The 20857-nt window shown below is 42.4% G+C and overlaps 1 protein-coding gene across 7 annotated transcripts in view; it reads right to left on the bottom strand.

Annotated features, from left to right (window-relative positions):
* CFAP61 (cilia and flagella associated protein 61) overlaps positions 1-20857 on the bottom strand; it is a 422179-nt gene that overhangs the window by 129817 nt on the left and 271505 nt on the right. For all 7 annotated transcript variants that reach the window (XM_073236976.1, XM_073236977.1, XM_037022518.2 and 4 more), the window contains 2 exons: positions 5369-5467; positions 333-501 (listed from right to left, as the gene is read on the bottom strand). In XM_073236976.1, the coding sequence (XP_073093077.1) occupies positions 333-501; positions 5369-5467 (268 nt within the window). The remainder of the gene's footprint in view (positions 1-332; positions 502-5368; positions 5468-20857) is intronic.

Genomic DNA, 20857 nt, shown 5'->3' with positions numbered 1-20857 from the left:
AAATGCATGCTGGGCTGTGTCTGGATTCTGCTCTGGTGAGCAGTAAGCAGTAGACGGACAACAGCTTAAAGAATGACATTTCTCCAACTTGCTGTGATTTTCATCCTTGAGCAGAATGTTTTTCTTGGAATGGGTTTCCATGAGGGTTTTCAGACACAGTTCTGGTCACAGTTTCTGGACACACATCTGGTCATAACAGGCCTTGCAGGGCACTGTTATGAGTACAGAGCAGGCAGCTGTCTGGGTGAGGAGGTGAGCTCTTTACCCCCAGAATGTGTGCCTTGGTAAATACACTAACCACTAATCCCCGAGATTTCCATGCACAGCCTCACCTGGTACTGCTGCCCCGTGCAGAGGATGAGGTGGTCATAGAGCACGATTTCTTCTTTGGAAACCACAACATGCTTGGCTGCTCGGTCTATGGCAGTCATTCTACCAACCACCACGTTGACCCAGGAGCACAGTGACATCAACGCGTGATCTTTATCATTAAAACAGTGGCTACAGAGAGAGAAGCTCCATCAGTGACATTTGAGCAGCTGACAGCAGGCATTAATTAGACATCTGGTGAGCTGGTTCAAGTCCCGTAGTGGGCTGAGTCTGTGCTCTTGCTGTGAGTTTACCAGGACTGAGGCTAGATACTAGGAGGCTTTTTGTTACGAGACACTTAGTCACCAACTGACATCTTTCCACTAAAGCTAAATTGTTCTGCTTGGCATAGGACAGTCCACAACAGGGTGTGTGTGTGCGCGTGTGTGTGTGAGAAATCATTAATATGCACTCTTTCTTGTGCTTCTATTTCATGGTGGGTGTAAGCTTACTTTAGCTGTTGAATTGATTTACTATGGATTCAAAGGGACTAAGGAAGAAGAGACACTGCTGAGGATTCCCAAAGGCAGGGGTCAAGAGCCTGAATACTGAGAATCCTTCGTATTTGCAAATGTTTTTCTATAAATGACTCAGAATTAGTTTATGGATTCATGCCAAAACAACAAAACACATTTTCTTTAGAGAAGATGTCAATTAGGGAATTATGCCTGCAGCAAGTGCAATCTCTGGAGACTTTCAGGATTCACTCTTCAGGACAAAGGAGGTGTACAGGGAACTGGCATTTCTGTACACCACAGGCCCAGGGCAGACAGGTTTTCCTCTCTGGGTTCCACTTGAGTTTGAGCACTACTGTAATGTAAGAAAGGTGGGTTGCTTGTGCCTTTGGGTTTATTTTAAGAGTTTTATGAAGACTGTTCCCAGAATTTTTAGAAAGTTCTGACCTCGTGTACTTGACCTTTTTAATGATCCTGTTCTGAAGACCCGGAGCATAGGGTAGCAGAACAGTAGGGTTTCATTTAAATCTAGGCTTCACGGTACCATGGTCTGTGTCCGTGCTTTGTCACAGACAAGACTGGGTCCTAGGAACTCTACTTCCCTTTTCAATACTTCAATTTCCTCACCTTCTGACATGGGATAATTATCCCTGCCTACATGCCTGGATCATTGTAAGGGCAGAACACGAGAATATAAGAGACACGGCTTTGCTAAGTGGGATGCATATGTGAAGGGCATTATTCTAAATAATATTAATGATACATAATCCTGTTTACTCTCCTTACAGGCAAACAGTATTCTGAAGTGGTAATGGGAGAACATATTTTCTTTTTGATCCACACATGAGTCTGCTCTCACCACACAAAACGAATTCTAGTAATGGATGCATATTAGACCCCGTTATAGGGCCTGTGAAAGAGAAGGGAGCTCTCAGCTTTGTATTTCTCCATGAAACAACACTTAAAAACAAGAAAATTTCTTTTTAATAAGAAAAGAAAATCAGGGCTGGCCTGTTGCAGGAAAATAATAGTGAGATGAGATTCTCTTTCAAAAAGCCATTTTGGTAGTTTTATGGGAAAACAGGAAACTTTGTTGATTTTGTACATTTGCAAGAGATCCACAAAGGATTGTTCTTATTTGCTACACAGTCTCTTCATGATAGGGATAGTGCTGTCAGTCATCCAAGATGAGATGAGGATAAATTAAATACAGTTAGTGCATGGGGATTAGTCTTATGAGGATTTGCTCAAAGAAAGAGTTCTCAGGGGAAATTTAAGGGAAGGCTAAGACAATGTTGTTTTTAATGACAGTAGGACAGTAGTGTTGATAATGTCAAAATGCAGATTTCATAGTTAAAAATCTGAAGCTGTGTCCAGTGGGAACTGGCACTTGGCAACACTGCTTTCTCAGGGAACATTAGGAGTCACTGAATGATGAGGGATGCTTGCTTTTTTGGTCTTTTACTACACTGAATGACTCTCAGTTTAAAATATCCCTGTGTAGGTGATTACTATCCATTCTGGATATTATTATCTATTCTGGACCTTCTTTAATTTAACCTTCATATAGGTGAAATTAGACATTGGAGATTATAAGTGACATTCTTCTAAAAGTATTTCATAAGCAGAGTTAATGAACACTAAGATTCTAACATGACAGGGTGACAAGAGCAGTACCTCCAGGAGGGTTCTCTGGGAGAGAAGGAACCAAAGGAGAATCATTAATGAAACTTCATGTTGCTCAAGTGACCTTGACTCTGACTCGAAAGTAATGTGAAAGGCTATCTTCAAAGACCATTCTGGAGACAGTAAAAGGAGGAGAAAAAAGCAGATATGCAGGATGGGGAAATTCCTGGGAGAGAACATATGTGAAGAGTGGCTAACTTGCTCAAAGTTACAGTGCCCCCACACCTAGTGGTCAGAAGAATTAGCCCAAAGCTCCAGGTACAAAATTAGAAGCAAATTTCAGGGGAGCAAATGTCCGTACAGTGGAGACCTATACTTCATGGAATCAGAACTCTTGAGAACTGGTAAGAACCTTCCTTAGCGGTTTTCATAAAGTGATATATTGCAACACCATTAGAAGGAGCATCACAAGGTGCTTTCAGTTACTCAGGGCTGATCGTCCAATTAGTGGGTTTTGCCTGCTTCCTGTTCCTCCTCCCCTCCCACTGCCTTCTCTTCTGCTGTTTCCCAGGTAGGCCATTAGCACCTCCACCAGATGCTGGAGGGGGCAGGGGAAAGAAGACAAGGTCTGGCTATTCAAAAAATAGTAACAACAATTATAAATGAAAACCCTGGTTAAGGCAAAGTTCAGAATTCATATTTAGAATGGGGAATTTAAATTATTAAATTTATGGATATTAAACACTTGTTATTTTAAAATTCCATGACCAGAGATAATTTCCTTCTTCGGGGTATGAAGACCATTTGAAAGGCAACATCCTGTTTACATTTTAATTTATGGTTTCTAACAATTATGAAAACATGCAGTTACCACCCAGAGGCATCTGGCTGCATTATTTAGTCACTGTGTGTAACCTGACTAGGAGGACTCTTGCAGGTAACTTAAATCTAATTGACATTTACTGAGCACCTGCTGTGTACCATGCATTGTCCCAGACATTGGGGACATATTAGTGAACAAAAAGACAAATAACTCCTGCCCTTGTGGAGTTTACATGATAGATGAAGAATTCAGAATATAAAAAATAAACATAATTTTAGGAAGCAAATTATATAATATTTAGAATGATTTCAGTAGCAAGAAATAAATAGAGCAGAGGGCTGGAGTGTGTCAGAGCACTGCATGCAAATGAATGGGTTTTTAGGGTAAGTCTCATTGAAAAGCTGACATTTAAGCAAAGACTTGAAGAGAGGGAAGCAAAGATCCCGAGGTGGGGACTTGTCTGTTCTGTTTTAAGAACATCAAGGAGGTTGGTGTGGCTAGAATGGACAGAACAAGAGCAAAAATGGTAAAAGAGGAGATCAGAGAACTAATCAGACATAGATTTTAAGTTGCAGCATTCCAGAACTGTGACAGCAAAGTTTTGTAGCTGTGCTGTCTGATACAGCAGCTACTAGCGACACTGTTTATTTAAGCACTTGAAATATGGCTAATGTAATTGTGGAGATGGATTTTTAATCTCATTTAACTGTCATTAATTTAAATTTTAATAGCAACATGTGGCTAGTAGATACTATACTGGACAATGCTGTTCTAGCCCACTTGGGAGTTGACATGATCTGATTCACATTTTTTGCAGCATAGCTCTGACTACTGTTGGGAATGTGGAGAGGCAAGGACACAGACAGGGACACTGGGTGGTGTTCCAGCCAGCCACACGAAGACCCCATGCAGGATCACTCACCAGCTGTTCCCCTCCAGACCTCCACAGCGGCTGTCACAAAGCTTTATCAAGCTGACTGAATTAGAGTCCTCATGAGATATTTATCAGTAAGACCAACATTCCCTGGGAATCACATCATTTAGAAAGAGGACAATGAAGGAAGGAGATGTGCACGAGTTGATCCTCTGCTCTTTGTCAGAACTTGCTGTTAGACTAAAATTAGTATAAATTAGTTCTTGTTAAAATTAACAAAAAAGCTCCAGCAAGGTCAGTTTATCATTCACCTCTCACTGTCAAAAAAACCATAGCTCAGAGAAATGAAATCTCCTTTGTGGCCGGGACAGAATCTGAATCCACATGGCCCAAAACCCATGCTTTTCTGATGGCATCCTAACCATGTCCTTCACAAAAAAGTAAAAGTTAATAGTCTGATAGAAGAAATATTAGGCCCAAATGAGCCTGGTCCAGCTCACAAGGAAGGTGCGGTTTTTCTCACTGTTTGGAGGCAATCTTCTTCATGGGGGGAAGAGACTGGGTCTCTTTGTCATGGATTCTAAGATGAACACCCCGAGAGAGCAATTTCCTTTCTCCTCATTAAAAAAATTGGGACATTGTTCCTAGAGGTAGAGAACCTAACAATTCTCATATCTGTTTTGCTACAGGAAATTAAAATTAGTGGAAGCTGTGTTTTAATGAAATGGCATTTTCTAGAGCAGATGTTGACAAATAGTGATTCTACTGGGATGTGAACAAAATAAGCTTGCCCCGACTGGCATCGAAGTCTTTGCCTGATGAGCCCCTGATTACAAACAGCCAGGGTAGGTGTGAGGCCCCCACCCAGTGAGGTGTCCCATCTCTCTCTCCCAAGCTTCGGGGCATTGCCTGGCCTGATGCAAACATAGTCACCACACTCCCCTGCCCCACAGTGTCACTCAGAACCTGCTGGCAGGTGGTGGCTGGGGCAGCAGGCTTGTCCTTGCCCTTTGGAGGAAGGCAGATGTCTTCCCACAAATACAAAATGGCAGCCCAGCCCTACCATTCACTGTTAGCAGGTTTGTACTAGGATAGCCTATGTGACATCTGAACTCCAGGAGAAAAGCCCTCTGCCATGTCAGAAACCTACTAGTTAGGACATTTAGGCATACAAATTAGGACATTTAGGCCTCAGAATGAAAAAGCAAATAGAATTCATACTCAGTTGCTAGAAACTTCCTCTGTTCAGAGCCCAGAAGGTTTTTTCCAGGGAGTCCGTAGGTTGAAATCAGGGTGAGGTTACTGAACTTCAGGTGAGAGCTAAGGAGAAAGGGGGTAAAAGCAGAAAAAAGAGGTAAAGCATGATTCAGTGAAAGTTCATTATAGTTCAATTTAACCTTATTTCATGCCTTACCCAATTGCTGAAATTTCCTTTGAACCTATCAACTCTCTTTTCTCACAAACCTTCAAATAGAACTGACCATTTACATGAAAGAAGCAAGATGGTGCTTGAAGTAGGTGGATCCAGAAACTTCCAAATGATGAATCACTGTAGTGGTAGACATCATTTAGTTTTTAAAAATTTGCTTCACAGAGTAAAACAAAATAAAACTCAAAGTTGGGAAGAGGGAGGTAAATTTGGTCTAATTTAATGCAAAGATCAAATTTCACACTACTAAGAGACTGCTCAGAATCCATAACCACCACGGCTAAAGCCTTCTGAGTGGATACAGTCTAGTGCTTGTTGCATGTTCCTTATTTGGTCCTCGTATCCGTGCAGGGAGGCCACAAACATAATCATCCCTATTTTGTTATGGGAAACTGAGGCAGTAATTTGCCTAAGGCCACACAGCTAGACAGTCTGGAGTCAGGCTGTGAACCCAGGCTGTCTTCTCACCTCACCTCTGCCTCCACTGCCCTGTGGACCCCAAACTGTTGGTGGGGATACATAAATCATTTAATTCCCAATTGGTCAACATTAGCTTTATTACTGTCTCTCTCACACACACACACACACACACACACACACACACACACACACACACACACATATATTACTCAAAGGACACGAGAGGATCACCTAGGAGAAAGTTTTAGACAACTCCTTTTAAGAGCAAAAGTGTGTTCTATTTGCATCAGGCTCACAGGCATTAGCATTGTCATAGAGATTAATCTTTAAGACACTCTTGAAGTGGGGGAGGAGGTTTATTCTTTTTTGATTTTTTTTCATTGAAGTATAGGTGATATACAATATTATATTGGCTTCAAGTATACAACACAGTGATTCAACAGTTAGACATGATTAAACCCCCACCCCAACTACTGCAGTTACCGTCAACATAGGAAGATGTTACAGAACCACTGACTATATTCTCCATGCTGTACTTCCATCTAAGTGCAGCTTATATTATGATTGAGATTTTGTGCCTTTTTATCCCCTCACCCACCCACCCACCCAACCCAAGCCCTCCCCCAGGTAACCACCAGTCATTTCTCAGTGTCTATGAGTCCACTGCTATTTTGTTCATTTTGTTTTGTTTTGTTTTTAGATTCCACAAATAAGTGAAATCATATGGTATTTGTTTTTCTCCTCCTGGCTTACTTCACTTAGTGTAGTACCCTCCAGGCCCATCACATTGTCATAAATGGCGGATTTCTTTCTCTTTTATGGTTGAATAATATTCCACTGTGTGTATGTACCACATCTTCTTTATCCATTCATCTACTGATGGACACTTAGGTTGCTTACATATCTGGCTATTGTATAAACGATGTGGCAATAAACATATGGTTGCATATCTTTTTGAAATTAAGAGATTTAGTTTTCTTCAGGTAAATTCCTGTAAGTGGAGTTACTGGGTGATATGGTATTTCTATTTTTAGTTTTTTGAGGAACCTCCATACTGTTTTCCATAGTGACTGCACCAATTTACTTTCCAACCAACAGTTTCCTTTTCAGGGAGGCTTTTTTATTGCCCATATTTCATACAGAAGAAAATCAAGGATAGAAATGGTAGGTAATTTGTTCATGGTCATGACACTCTAAGCAGCAGGGCCAGAAATTGAAACCATGTCTTCTGTCCCTGAGCAGCACCCTCCCCACTCATCCAGGCTGTCCTCCAACCAGTTCTGAGAGTACGGTAAGGAGCGTGCTGCCTTTCCCATGAGGAAACTGGAAATTTTCCAAATGTAGAAATGCTATCAATTTACAGACAATCTGTTAAGTACCATTAAAATCAGGAGACTTCTGGTGACGGCACAGGCCGGCAATGTAATAACCTCAATTGCACCTGACATTTAAAAATAGATAAATATTATGAAAGATTTTGCTTTAAAGTCTCTAAGGATGTGTGTCATTTAAGAATGAATATTCCTATTTGATACAAAGAAAACCAGGCTCATCTTATCCTCTAATAAGAACAAAAATTTTGAATATGCTCAAAGAGTATAAAGGTCACAATTAACCCGGGCTACTTATGGCTGCCAGTCTGCAAATGCCCATCAACAGCAGGCCTTTCATTTATTACCATTTAATGGAAAACCCAAATAATAATAATTATAATATGTATTTATATTCACAAAACTTCATTTTGGCCTTGGTGCCTATGTGATGGAAATGCGGTTTATGTTGTACTATTAATAGTTATATACAGGACCTTCTTACATCTCTATGTGAATAGACAACTTAGCAATTATCCACCTATCTTTGACTACAAAAACAAACTCTTTGGCACTGAATAATTGAATAATCTGACAATATAGATCAAATGACTTGTAAACTGCCAAATTACTGCACTGTATGTTCTGAATTATGCTATTGTGCAATTAAAGATACACCCTCGAAAGACTGGAGTGGGGCATTTTCTGGATTTTTATCCACAGAGGAACCAGCTTTCCACTCCTTTTCCTTATCTTTAGTCCCTTAGCAAAAGTTCCTTTCGCATTCTTCACTGTGGCTGTTCCGGGTCTTTATCCAATCTTCAAGGACACTACTTTAACCCTTCTTGTTCTCTCCACTATCCCCTATTCTCATTCTCAAGCAAGTACATCTCCCACATCACAAATAAAACAAAGACCAGCCCCCAGGTGACCCCACCCCTCTGTTTCCCTCCCTGACACCTCTAGATACATATACAAGGGTGTTCTTCCATTCCCCCTGGTTATGAAACAGGTGTCTGTTTCCTTCATGCTTCTCTCCTATCTATCCCTACCTGTACACCAGCAAATTTCTCTTACAACTGTACTTACAAAACCTGGAAATAAGTAGCCTAGTGCTGAAAGGTGTATCCATGAAGTCAATAGGGGCCATGGACCTGACTCTCTGTTTCTCCAGGTTGATTTCCATTCTCAAAATCTTCTCAGGTTCAAGGTGGCTCCAGGAGCTCCAACCATCACATCCCATATCCACATTAAAGGCAGAAGGAAGGGGGAATTGGTAGAAAGGGCTGCCCATTAAGGAACCTTCCTGAATGTCTCACATGACATTTCTTTTTACATTTGCCAGAACTAGTGACATGGCCACATGCAGCAGCAAGGGATGCTGGAAAATGTGTTTTTTCAAAGAGAAACACAAGGATTTTTCCAAGAATGACACTGTCCAAGGTTCTGTTACCAAGAACAAAGTACAGAATGAATACTGGGAGGCAACTAAAAGTCTCATGACTCTTGAAGGAAGGGTGGGTGGGACTGGGGTAAGATCTTCCCTGCAGGAAATAGGTGGCCGACTCAATAGGGTTTGGTTAAAGAAAGGCAGAGAGAGACCTGTGTAGGGTTCTGGGAAACAATAAGGGATGGGGAATTGTCCAGAAACTAGCGGTAGTGGGATGCTATTACTGAGGCAAATCCTGAGGAGCAAGGGATGGATGGAATGGTCACAGCTGGGGCTATGGAAGAGGCCACATTCAGGAGCTGCAGGACATAGATATGCTGTCTGACACAGCACTGTCTTAAGGATCTCAGAATTGGTTTTTTTCCTTGCTCCTCCTCCTCTGTCCATTGATCCTTCACAAGCTTCCCAGACTTCACATCCTTCTCCCTGGGCCATGATATTTACCACCATGACTTCATCTTACATACTTACACTATTGCTTTCTTCTAAGCTCAAAACCTAATTTCCAAAAGCCTATCAGTCTTAATGGGGCCACCCTACTGCATCCAAGATTCAGTATGTGTCCAAAAGCCCTTGTAGAGCATTCCATTCCTCCCTTATCTCCATCAAAGGCGGAGCCAACTAACCACCTCTTAGGTAGGAATGTGAGGGCCACCTTCAGGCTCTTACCCTCTTTCTCACTTCCCACAATTGATCACCATGTCCAGTCACTTTCCTTTCATCCATGTTCCTTGAGTGGTCCACACCCACCATTCCTAGGACATGCTGCCTTAGCTCACTTTCTTGCCTAGAGAAATGGTGTTAGGGTTAGTCTCTATGATACAAGTCTTACTCTCTCTCTCCTGTTCATCTCCCACACAGCTACTGGAAACCTCTTTATAAATAAATCCAATCTCAATCATTCTGGTTTTAAAGTCTCCGTGTTTGGTTACCACTTTGGTAGCAGCAGAGCAGAGTGGCTGAGACCAATGGGCTGGAGTCAGATTGCTTCAGTTGGACTCCCAGCTCTAGCACTTTCTAGCTTTTTTACCTTGGGCAAGTTATTTAACTACTATGTGGCTCAGTTTCCTAGCCCATAAAATGGGAATAATAGAACCTAATTTCTCATAAGGGTGCTGTGAGGATTAAATGAAATAGTATTTGTAAAATGTTTCGAACGTCAACTGCTGTATAGAACATTTGCCATGAATGTTAACTTTTTTTATTACCAAAATACTAAGTCTTCCCCACCTTCTTTGTAACATCAGACTCTTGCTATTCAGTGAAGGTTCCCTGCCTCTTTCATGTCTTTATATGAAAGTATCAGTAGCATTTCCATTTTTTTCTCGAACTTAAAAAAATTTTTCATCTGATTTAGAAACATCCAAATATTTAATTTTTTAAATGTACAACTATAGTATCTAAAAGTATTGGCCCCAAATCACGAAGTTCACAATGTAGAATTCTAATAGACTTCTGAGGATGAAATATGGAGATTAAATGCTTAAGACTTTTAATTTGATTACCTATGGATATTTTTGAAGTTCTTGCAAATAGAATAGCAGGTCCTGGATCATCCTGGACTTGGACATGCACCAGACAGAATGGGAGGAGCAGCAGGGCCCCAATAAAAGCGCCACCCTCAGATCTGTTGCCTAATGGATATAAGCAGTATCTGCCATCACTGTGAGCCCTCTACTCTGATATCAAAGGTCACCATGTCGTGGAAAAAAAAGTTCAAGTTCAAGTGCTCAAGCCAACAAAACATTAAACAAGTGCACCTGCATTTTCGCAGCAGATAATTCCAGGGGGATTTCACGTTGCTGTGGATACAGAGGGGGAACAGCTCAAAGATACTTGTAAAGCAGAGAGGGATTAGAGTATCTAGGGAAATAAGTAAAAGGGATTGTGTTTCATTCCATGCTTTGGGAGGACAGCTACAAAATTAGGTCTAAACATCCTTATGCTTCAAATAAAAGGGTCACATTGCCTATTTAGTGTGAACGTGATAAAAGGAACATAAAACTTTCAATGTTGCTTCCCTTTCTGGGCAGCAGAAACCTGTCAACCTGCCAGCTGAATGCTTGGTATTTTTATTTTTAATTTTTGCTGATATTTTTCTATGGGGGGTGCAGAGCAAGAGCAACTGAAATGAATGATTTAACTACTTTTTTCCTTACTGATTTTATTTGAACAAATAGATAACTTAGAGAGAAAATAATTATCCCACACCAATCTAAATGTTAATTTACTAAAATCTTTGCTTTCTGAATTGTTCAGAACAATGACAGAAATATTTGCCAAATGACAGTAAATCCTACCTCCAGATAGATATTTAACCTGTTTATTTTACTAAGGCAAAAAATAACTGAAACTTAATTCAGTCTTAACAATAACATGTAATGTCACAAAATTAATGATAAAGTGTGCTATAGATGGGGGTTTAAAAGTTGGAAGTTATATGAACTTCCAGTGTGAGAAGAAAAATATAAGGCAAAAAAAATCAAAATATGTATTATACTATATTAAGAGAATCTTCCAGTTTTCCCTGAAAACTTAACATTCATCAGCAATATTTTTTGTTTAGATCACAAGAGATTTCTTGATGACACCCTTGGCTCCCTTGTTGTTGCCAAGGCCCCTGCAGTCATGGCCACAGGACTGCAGGTGTTGCCACAGTCTGACCTCCAGGACAAGACCAAAGAAGAGGGGGCCCCAAGGAGGTAGGGTCAAGGATCCTGAGCACTTCCAGAAGGGGCTAGGGGCTCCTGAGGTGAAGAATGAGCTGAAAGCTCTCTCCCTGGCCCTTCTTCCCTTTTCTCTTGGGTACCACCCAGCATGGCTCCCCTCGTATGGAAGCCCCAGTAGGAAGCAGGATGGGGCCTGGAGAAAAGGGCCCAGGAGCAAGTGTCTTTAAGTCTGCCTGAGTCCAGGCTTGCATCCTGGGACAAGGGATCTAGAATCAACACTGGATGAAACAATAAGGTAAGGATGCCTGCCTGGAGTGACCTAGGTGCTCTGTGGATTCTCAAGGGACACCACAGAGGAGAAGGGTCGTGGCCAGGGGAAGGAGCTGGGGGAAGGTCTGGGGATTCAGGGTCTCAGATGAGAAGTTTATGCATTTCTGCATAAAGTAAAACATAAATTTTTACTGAAAAAAATGAGAACAGGTATAAGGTTTGAAATGTCTATTCAATGAATAAGAATAACATTTGAGAGTTCTGGCAAAATAGACTAAAATAAAATTGAACTTTGCTTTAAGATGCAGGAGAAATGATTAATAATGTTTTCATCTTTACTATATGTGAAGTAAAAATGTTATACATTAATACTTCAAGCATGTGTTTATATACATTGAGCATATACAATAAATAAATATCAAGATGACAGTTATAAAGTTGTAAAGCTTTGCATACAAGAGGTGGCAAAATACATGACACAAATCAACCTGTTACATAAGACCACCATCACAAAGCATCGTGGGAATTCAAAAGCCAGTGAGATCCCTTCTGGTGAGGAGGATGAGGAAGGGTTTTATGTTTTGGGCAAATGCTGGCAGCTAGGAAGGCTTTATTAACATCACATGGGCAGGTCTCCCCAGGCTTGGCAGGTATGTTTTCTTGGACTTTCATTCTTAATGGTGATAGTTTAAGCGTGAAGCTGGTGAAATGCTCTATACTACGACTGATTTAGCATGTAAATACAATGACATAGGGTAATGACTTCAGCTATGTAATATTTAATAACAAGTTAATAGTTTTGCCAGGTAAGCCCATCAATGATGATGTGACTTAGAAGTTATATGATTTGCTGAGCATTAGAAAATGTAGTTTGGAAAACAAGCTCACAGGTTAGTTACAATGAGCAATTACAGGGGGAAATAGGTTTCCTTATAGATAAGACTGCCAATTTGGAGGAAATGTGTACATAAATGGTTATTACTATACCCAGATCCATGTCAGAATTACCTGGATGTCTGTTAGAAATACATATTCCTCGGACCCTTCTCAGCCCTACTGAATTGTAACCCTAGGAACAGGGGCCAGAAAACCATCTTTTTGTAACTACCCCTGCTCCCCCCTCCACATCCCTCCACCCCTGTACTCCTGCAGGTAGCTCTGATGTGCGAATTTGTTGAATCTGGAATTTTCACAATCTATTGCTTATAGAAAAAAATTACTCAACACTAATCCCATGTCTAGTTGATTCACAGCACTTTCCTCCATCACAAGTTCTTAAAAGCATTTTTTTCAAGCCCAAGTGCCTTACTTTGTTGGTACATTGGAAAAATTCTGGTTATCTCTTTGAAAGAAATTATCTTCAGAGAACTACAGTTAGAAATAAACATGATCTCCAAAGCCATGTGCTTAGTAGCTGGTATTGCCAGGACTGGATCTCACAGTTTCCAAATGCTCCCATTCAATAGAAAGGATGGCCACCTGGCACCTCTACCTCTACTGTCCTGTGTTTCCAAGCTTCCCCTCCAACGTGTCACCCAATATCAAATGCTGTAGGAGGGGAACCAGGGTGACACCTCCTTATTCCCTCAGTGTGCTTGTAGGTACTTCTATTTGTTCATACTGATATAAAATAAATCAGTGGGTAGGTGGTGTAGCCTCAATGGTCCCTTTGCAGGGAGGAAAGAGAGTGACTTGTGGATTCAGAGATGAGGTGGGCTGGGGGTGTGTGGCTGAGGCTGTAAGGCGTCCCTTGTGATTTGGGGAGTGAGGCTGCTCCTTCTGGTGGGAGCAGTTGGCTGGAGAGGACACTGAGCTGGTGGCATGGAAGTCCAGGTGAATCCTTGAAGGGCTTGTTAGAACACAGATTGCTAGGCTTGTTTCTCTGATTTTCTGATGTAGTAGGTCTGCAGTAGGATCTGAGAATTTGTATTTCTAACAGGTTCTCAAATGATGTCAATGCTGGTGGATTGTTCTACAGATAGAAAAGTGAGAGGCTCCCAAGGCTTTTGGGTTCTCAAGAAAGGAGGGTAGAGTTTAATACAAGTTTCTTTGAAGGAAGTATATGATTCCACTAAATATTCAAGACATGTGAGCAAAGAATGAAATTTTTGCCTTGGCCTTTTTTTTTAATGTGCCAGAACTCCTGGATTTGGGGTGGGAATGTACTCAGAACCCCTTAAGACTTAATGATAAACCTGAAGTTAGTGGCAGAATAGAGGACCCAAATATGTCTAGATCAAGGTTTGCAAAGTGTTCGAATATCAGGAACAGGCATAAGAAACATCTGTTGGCAGCCCAAAAGGCACAGATATGGCCCCTGTGACCAGGGAAGTCTTCGGTCTCTAAGAGAGCTGAATATGCCTCAGTGTGTGTAGACAGCTAGAAGGGCAGTGCACAACTCCAGCTTTTCTCTGGAGTTGAGTGGTTCTGTAGAACAAACACCACAATGCTGGGCTGCTTGCCTGGTCCTCCTGATGTCAGAAGTGGCATCCATTTTAACCAAACATGGCTTTATCAGACAAGGAGCTCTTGCAAAGAGCTGGCAGATGCTGGCAGGAAACACCTCTGGTTCCTCCCTAATCCTTGGGGAAGAGAGCATTTTCCACGTGAGGAAGACTCCGTCTCCCTAGTTTCTTCCCATACTGGAAAGACAACATCTGGTTCCCACCAGGGATCTAGACATGCAAATTAATTGGTGGGGAGGCAGCAGTCTAACAATCATTGAGTGCTAGGCCTTTCTAGATGCTTTGCACATATTGCCTGATAGAATGCCCTGGCCAGTGTAGGAGAGATTCTGGTGCTTTCCCAGCGTGCAGGTGAGGACACAGAGGCTCAGATGTCGGATGACTTTCCTGGGCTCTGTCAGTCATGGCAAAGCACTGACTCGTGCCTCTGCACCCTAACTCAGTAGTGTCGGGCTCCCTTGGAGGGGAGCAAAGGCAGATCTTACCTCCCCCACACTCCATTAGGGATTCACTCTTTACAGGCTGCAGCCTGAGCATCTGCATCTCCAACAAGCTCCAAGGTGATGTTGAAGGTGGTGATCTGCAGACCACAATTTGAAAACTACTAATCTAACCATATCTCCATCCCAAATTAGAAATGAAGGATTTGCCAAGACAGGCCCCAAAAGCTGCCTTTTTCTTCAGCAAAGGTTTCTGGTGGAGTAGGACACCTGGGGTTCTCTTCAGAGCTGCTGGAACACCGGGAAAAGAGGTAGCTGTGAAACAGCCTTCTCGTCTAGCCTGGCTTTTCTCTGCTTTGGTCTATGTGCACATTAAAGGGCAACTGTGTAAAAACTAAGAGGACAAACTAAAGAAACTGGAATGATAAAGGGTATGGCTGCATCACCTGCAAATGGTTTTTCCACCACAGTGCCTTCCTGTCTGTCTCTGCTGGGGACATCCTCTGACCACAAGCTTGAGTGACAGGCTAGAAGAACAGCCAGGGTGACCACGCCCCCATAAGGACAGGAACTGGGGGGGTAGGTACCCCACTTTCTTCCTCTCAGAGGGCCCTCTCTCAATTGCATCCTTCAAAGGGCCCCAGTGGGACTGAGTCTCGGGTGCCCACAGTGACCTGCTGACAAATGCTCCTCTGGGCTTTGCTAACTTTCCTCCCCTTCCCATCTCTTGGCTTCCCACTGCTTGGCTATCTGAGGCAGCTCCCCAGAATAACTCCCAAATGAACTACCTGTACCTTTGTTTTCAGTGTCTGAAGGAATGCATACAAAGATAGGTGCCACTCTCATCATTTGTAAATGATCTGACAGTGGAGGACTGAGTGGACGAATCTATTACTCAGTCTACATATGTGGTTGGTGCTTTGTGTGATCGTAAGGAACACAGTACCTACTACGCCCAAAGAATCACAAAGAACCCACAAAAAATGACAATAAAGTGATCCCCAAAAAGTCCTAACATTGCTCAGAGAGGTTGGCTTTTCTTCTGTTCTGGGAGTCCGTAAAGTGGGTAATGGGAGATAGGAAAACTTATCCTGAAATGAGCAGTAGACAATTTCTGTAAATGAAGGTACTTTGACTTAACATTAATTACACTTAAATACTGGAATCAGACTAGGTAATCTGATTGTGATTAGCAACACCAGGGAGAGTTCCAGGTCATTCTTTTCTGGTGGCAGAATGTCAGGCCCTTCTGCCGGAGAAGGCTGGACCTCTGAACCTGACACCCTCCCCACTCTACCCCAGCCGCCAGATGGGCCTCTGCATCAGCCCCTGACAGGTCCACTGTGATGCCAACCTAACAGCATAGTGAGATGTGACCTTCCCCATCCATCTCTGCCTGCTCCCAGGGCACAGGTGCCAGGGGTCTTTGCCCTGATACCCAAGGACAGCCAGAGAGAGCACATGCGCCTCAGTTCATGGGGCAGAGACCGACAGTATGGAACAATAACAATCTCCAACCTGTTCATTGGGGTTTCGCACTGAGATCAGCAAGTAAGCACTAACTAATTAGTCACCTAATTAGTGACAGGCCACACTGAAGGTTTCAGATGTCCTTAGACAAATGTAGAGATAAAAAGTCTAATTAAGCTGCAAGGACTTGCTGGTGGCTGCCAGACCCCACAGCTGTGCCGGAAATTGTGTGATCCTGCGCGGCCCACTAATGGGCTATGGCCGTCCGGCCACAAGTGTAGCTTCACACGTGCCCTGCTAGCTCCAAGCTATTCTTAGTTACCTCAACACATCCAAGTATGAGGGATCAATCTCTAGGTAAAAAAAAAATCAGAGATTTCATTCTTCAGTGAGGTTATTCGGTTCATTCTTCGGTTGGTTTTTTGAGAAAACTTCCCAGTAGTGAAGTGGACGACAAGGCAAGCCTGGCTTTAGCACCCACCAGCACTTTCTGTTAATCCAAGGGTCTGTTCATCGGGACACCACCCATGGCTGGGTCCAGTCACTGTCATTCCAGCATTCATTGATGCATTTTCCTAGTGCCATTACAGGCTCTTCAAGAGATTCTTTACATCAGAATTAAGTTAGGAAGGATTTTTTAAATAATGGATTAAAAGGAACTGCTCTATAAGTAGGAGTAAATAATATAATGTCCAGAAGTATAGAGACACAAAAACTGAAACAGAGTAAAACAGTGATTGCTTCAGCTCAGTGAGTTCATGCCCAAAAGATGGTGAAGAAGCTGTTCTGTATAATTCTTGGAGAAAACAATGTATCTATCTGGGACCCAGGGTCCTGCATGCTAAGGAGCTCCAGGTGATGTGATGCCAGGGCCGCTGTCCCCAGACACACCTCGGGTAAGAAGGGCATGAAATGTGAGCTCTCAGAGGAACCAGGGCTGGTTCCTGCTGCTTTTGGGGCTCAGCATTTCTATATTTCTCTTTTAAAATGATTTTAGAGTACTTTTGTGGAAAGCTTGATGTATTCAAAGTATTATATTTGGAGAGTTCAGCAGGGCTTAGACATAGTGCATGAAGTGACCAGTAAAAATGCGATTTTCTTTCTGAGTTTTGTGGAAAAAGGCCTCTTCCTTTCTGGAAAGAGCTCTTAGACTTCATGGAAAAAACTCTCCTTCTGGAAATAGTGTTTTCTTCACAGATGACAGAAGCTCACCTCTGGACTTGGCTGTTGATCCAAGAATAGGAGGTCCCCTTTATCCCCCTGAAAAGATTGGTGGGTTCCTAGGATGAAGCACCTTTGGGCTGGCAGTGCCACAGGGGTCCCCCTGTTATGAACCTCCCTCAGTCCAGTAAGGGGGATGGAACTACCCATTAGGGCCATAGTACTCGTTGGCAGCAGAAATAGGCTGACAGCTGAGGCCAAGTTCTTTCTGCCTTTTCCAGGGGTTGGGGTTTTAGAGAAGAAGTCTTACTTAGAGAAGTACTGAGAAAGATCAAGTGTATGAAACACTTCTACTGTCCAGGCCACGAACTTTCAGTCCCTAAGGGTCAGGGCAGCCGAATGAACACAATCTATAAATTATGAGAACTATAATTTCATTATTAATTTTTAATAACCATAATTAAAAATCATTCAGGTCCATCTCTTGAATATCTCTGGCATGATAAAGAACATAGATAATTCACAATAAAATGTCTTTCCCCTCCTGCCCACTGCTGTCCGTACCATAGGATGAGTAGGGCTCTCCTCCTCTCCATACTCCACCTCAAGAAAGCTCCCCTGGCCCTGACTCTGTGCTTGCTGTCTTTTCCCTTGTCGGCTCCTGGTAGCTATCACAGCAGCCCGCGCCCTGACAGGATAGGTGTGGGGAAAGAGGGCCAGGATGTGTATGGGGACAGAGCCTACACTTGCCGCAGGGTAGGATGTAGGGGACTGAACATACTCCTTCCTTGGCTCCTCTTGGGGTTGCTTGGGCACAGCACACTCAAAAGACAAATCCACATGACCTGAGCTGGGGGGACAAAACACCTGAGTCTCACCCCATCCTGAATCACGCTGCACCCTGCCCTTCTCCAGCAGCCAGTCAGGGGCCCCGGGAGGGTGAGGGGAGATGATGGAACACTCTGAGCACAGCACTGTCACTCAGCCTAGCACTGGAGGACTCACCAGGACCAGGAGGATGGGGAGAACCACAGGGCATGTTGGGTGGAAAACACTTGTCACACATGCTGCTGGGCACTGGAGGGCCCAGGCCTTGCTCTAGTAAGGACAAGAAGACGCAGGGTGACCCACAGGCCTCACAACCAGAGACAAGCAGTGAGGCCATGCAGATGTAATTGTAGGTGGGTAGCAGCTAAGGACCAGATCGAATGTTGTACAAAAGAGAAGGAAAAAATCAAAACATCACCCTCAATATTCCCTCCTCGCATACAGCCCAGCGTATAGATGTTGACTTTGGGCAAATCACTTCAGCAACACAGTGACACGTAGCATTTGGGGAGAGAAGGATATAACAAGAGACTTTGGGTAAGGTTGCCGTTGATGTCCTTTGAAGAGGAGAATAGATGTGTTTTATAATTTTTTTTGCATGTAAACAATATGAGGACAAAGACTCATGTCTGTTTTGTCAGCAGATGACAGGATTACAAGTTTTTCTGGAAAAAGAGGTTGCTGTCCTGGGCCTCAAATGGATTTTCCAAGAACTACAATGCCCCAGCTGAGTTTGATAATGCAGTGCGGGAGCATAACGAGGCCAATTTTCCTAAACCTTGCCTCCAAAATGTAGATTTAATCTTCCCTGGGGTCAGTGTTTGGTGAGAACTGTGTTTCTTCAGTTTCATTCTAGCTCAGATCATTTACAAAATCTAGTTCAAATGGCAGTTAAACTGGTAAAGTAAAATATGCAGTAGGTTACTATGGTGATTGCTAATTTAAAATAATTAGAGAAAATAATGAGAAAACGATTTCCTCTCCTAAGGATTAGAGATCCGTAAACTGATACCAGACTATTTTTAGTGTATGTAATCTGTGTAATGATGATAGAGAGCTATGAGTACTTTAAAATGCTTTAAAAAGGTCTGTCTGATTGGGGAATTTAATCAACCAAGATACTTATATCAAAATACTTCTCTTTATTAAATCTAAGTTAATGCCACAAAAAGAAAAATAAATGTATATATCTTACTGTAATCATTTAAAATAAGACATAAGGGCAAAGTATATAGCTAAATTAAGACTTAAGGCCTATTTATGATAACTTCTTGACTACTACAGTTTCACAGCTCCATCCTGAAAATTTATCATTTGAAAATGGTTGCATATGATTTTCTTTTCAGAATCTTAGATGAAGAGACCCATAGAATTTATAGCACATAAACTCTGGCTAATTTCAATTACTGACAGGTAATTTATTTCTGGTTAACTAAGGGTATGTCCCATATAATTGAACAAATTGGCTAGGATGTGAAAAAAATCTTTATTTGCTTAATGTGATGCCAAATGAGCAAAATAATCATTTGAGTTAGCTTGCCTCCATATCAACAGGGACAAACATCTACAGTCATTCCCACCATCCCTTTCCTTGATCTGCCCCTACAGAACCCCACCTATTTTCCTTGGGCTGGTAACTTGGCTGGTTTCCAGAGGAGTCATAGTGGGACTGCTTTTTCCCATCTTCTGTTGACCTATAGTTTTGAATAGTAGCTAACTACTTAATAGTTTCTCATGTGATTGTGAACAAAAGATTTGGAAAAAACTGGACTCTCTTAATTCAGCAGTTTCTGGTTCTCTGAAGTCAGGGTCTTTTAAAATATATAGGGGACTTTTAAAAAAATAAATGAGGAAATCAAGTCTGAGAGAAGTGAGGCAACATGTCTAGCTAGGGCTCCTGAGTCACGTGGCAGTGATGTGAGGCCACAAACCCAAGTTCTTGGACAATAACCAGGGCTCTTCCCATTAAGGAGATGCTGAATTCAGTGAGCAAACAGAGGGCTAGTCAGGGAAGCTGAGAATCCTTAGGATTCACCTGTTAGGAAAATAGGGTCTGAAAGGAAACTTGTTTAGTGCTTGGAGGATAATAGAAAACAGCACTGAAGAGATGCATGGACCTCAGTCTTCCCTGCAAGGTTTTACTCTGTTCCCTGGTGTCCAAAAATGCAGGGTTTGGAGGAAAGGTCTGACATTTATGAAAGCCTATTTGATTTGATGCATAAAGCTGAAATTGGTTCCCAAACCTATCTGATTATATGTAGCACATGTTAAATACAGATTCCCAGAGCCCTCCTGGGGAGTTTCTGATTCTGTGTATCTGATCTGTGTATCTCATTCTGTTTATCTTTAACAAATGCTTGTAGGGAAAATGGAAGTTCCTATGCCCAGGATCCTCACCTGACCTTAAACTATTTGATGATGTAATTAGCCTATTGGGTAAGCCAATGCTTACACACCCTAGGCAATGAGCCATTATTGTTGGTGTTACTATATGAAGAGCTCCTCCCAATGCTCTGGGGCTATGAAGTGGTGGAGAGGCCCGGAGGCAGAGATGGGTACAGATTGCAAATGCTCCAGCTGCAGATGTGATTCCAGCACTTGACCTGCCACCATGATAATAAAGCTTGGTATAAACCCCTAAATTCTGTTGTTGTTATTCAGTCTCACCAAATCCACAGTGAACTTGCCCAGGGGCGATCCCCCTCAGGTGAGACATGCTCTAGGTGATTCTTATGATTCAGCTAATGAGAGAAACACTATTATAGAATAGGGGTTGGCAAACTTCTTCTGGAAAGGGT

The sequence above is a fragment of the Manis javanica genome, chromosome 5 (assembly GCF_040802235.1).
Source record: "Manis javanica isolate MJ-LG chromosome 5, MJ_LKY, whole genome shotgun sequence".
NCBI classification, from domain to species: Eukaryota; Metazoa; Chordata; class Mammalia; order Pholidota; family Manidae; genus Manis; species Manis javanica.
Note: the sequence above shows the minus strand (reverse complement) of the source record. Positions and strands in the feature narration are given on the sequence as shown.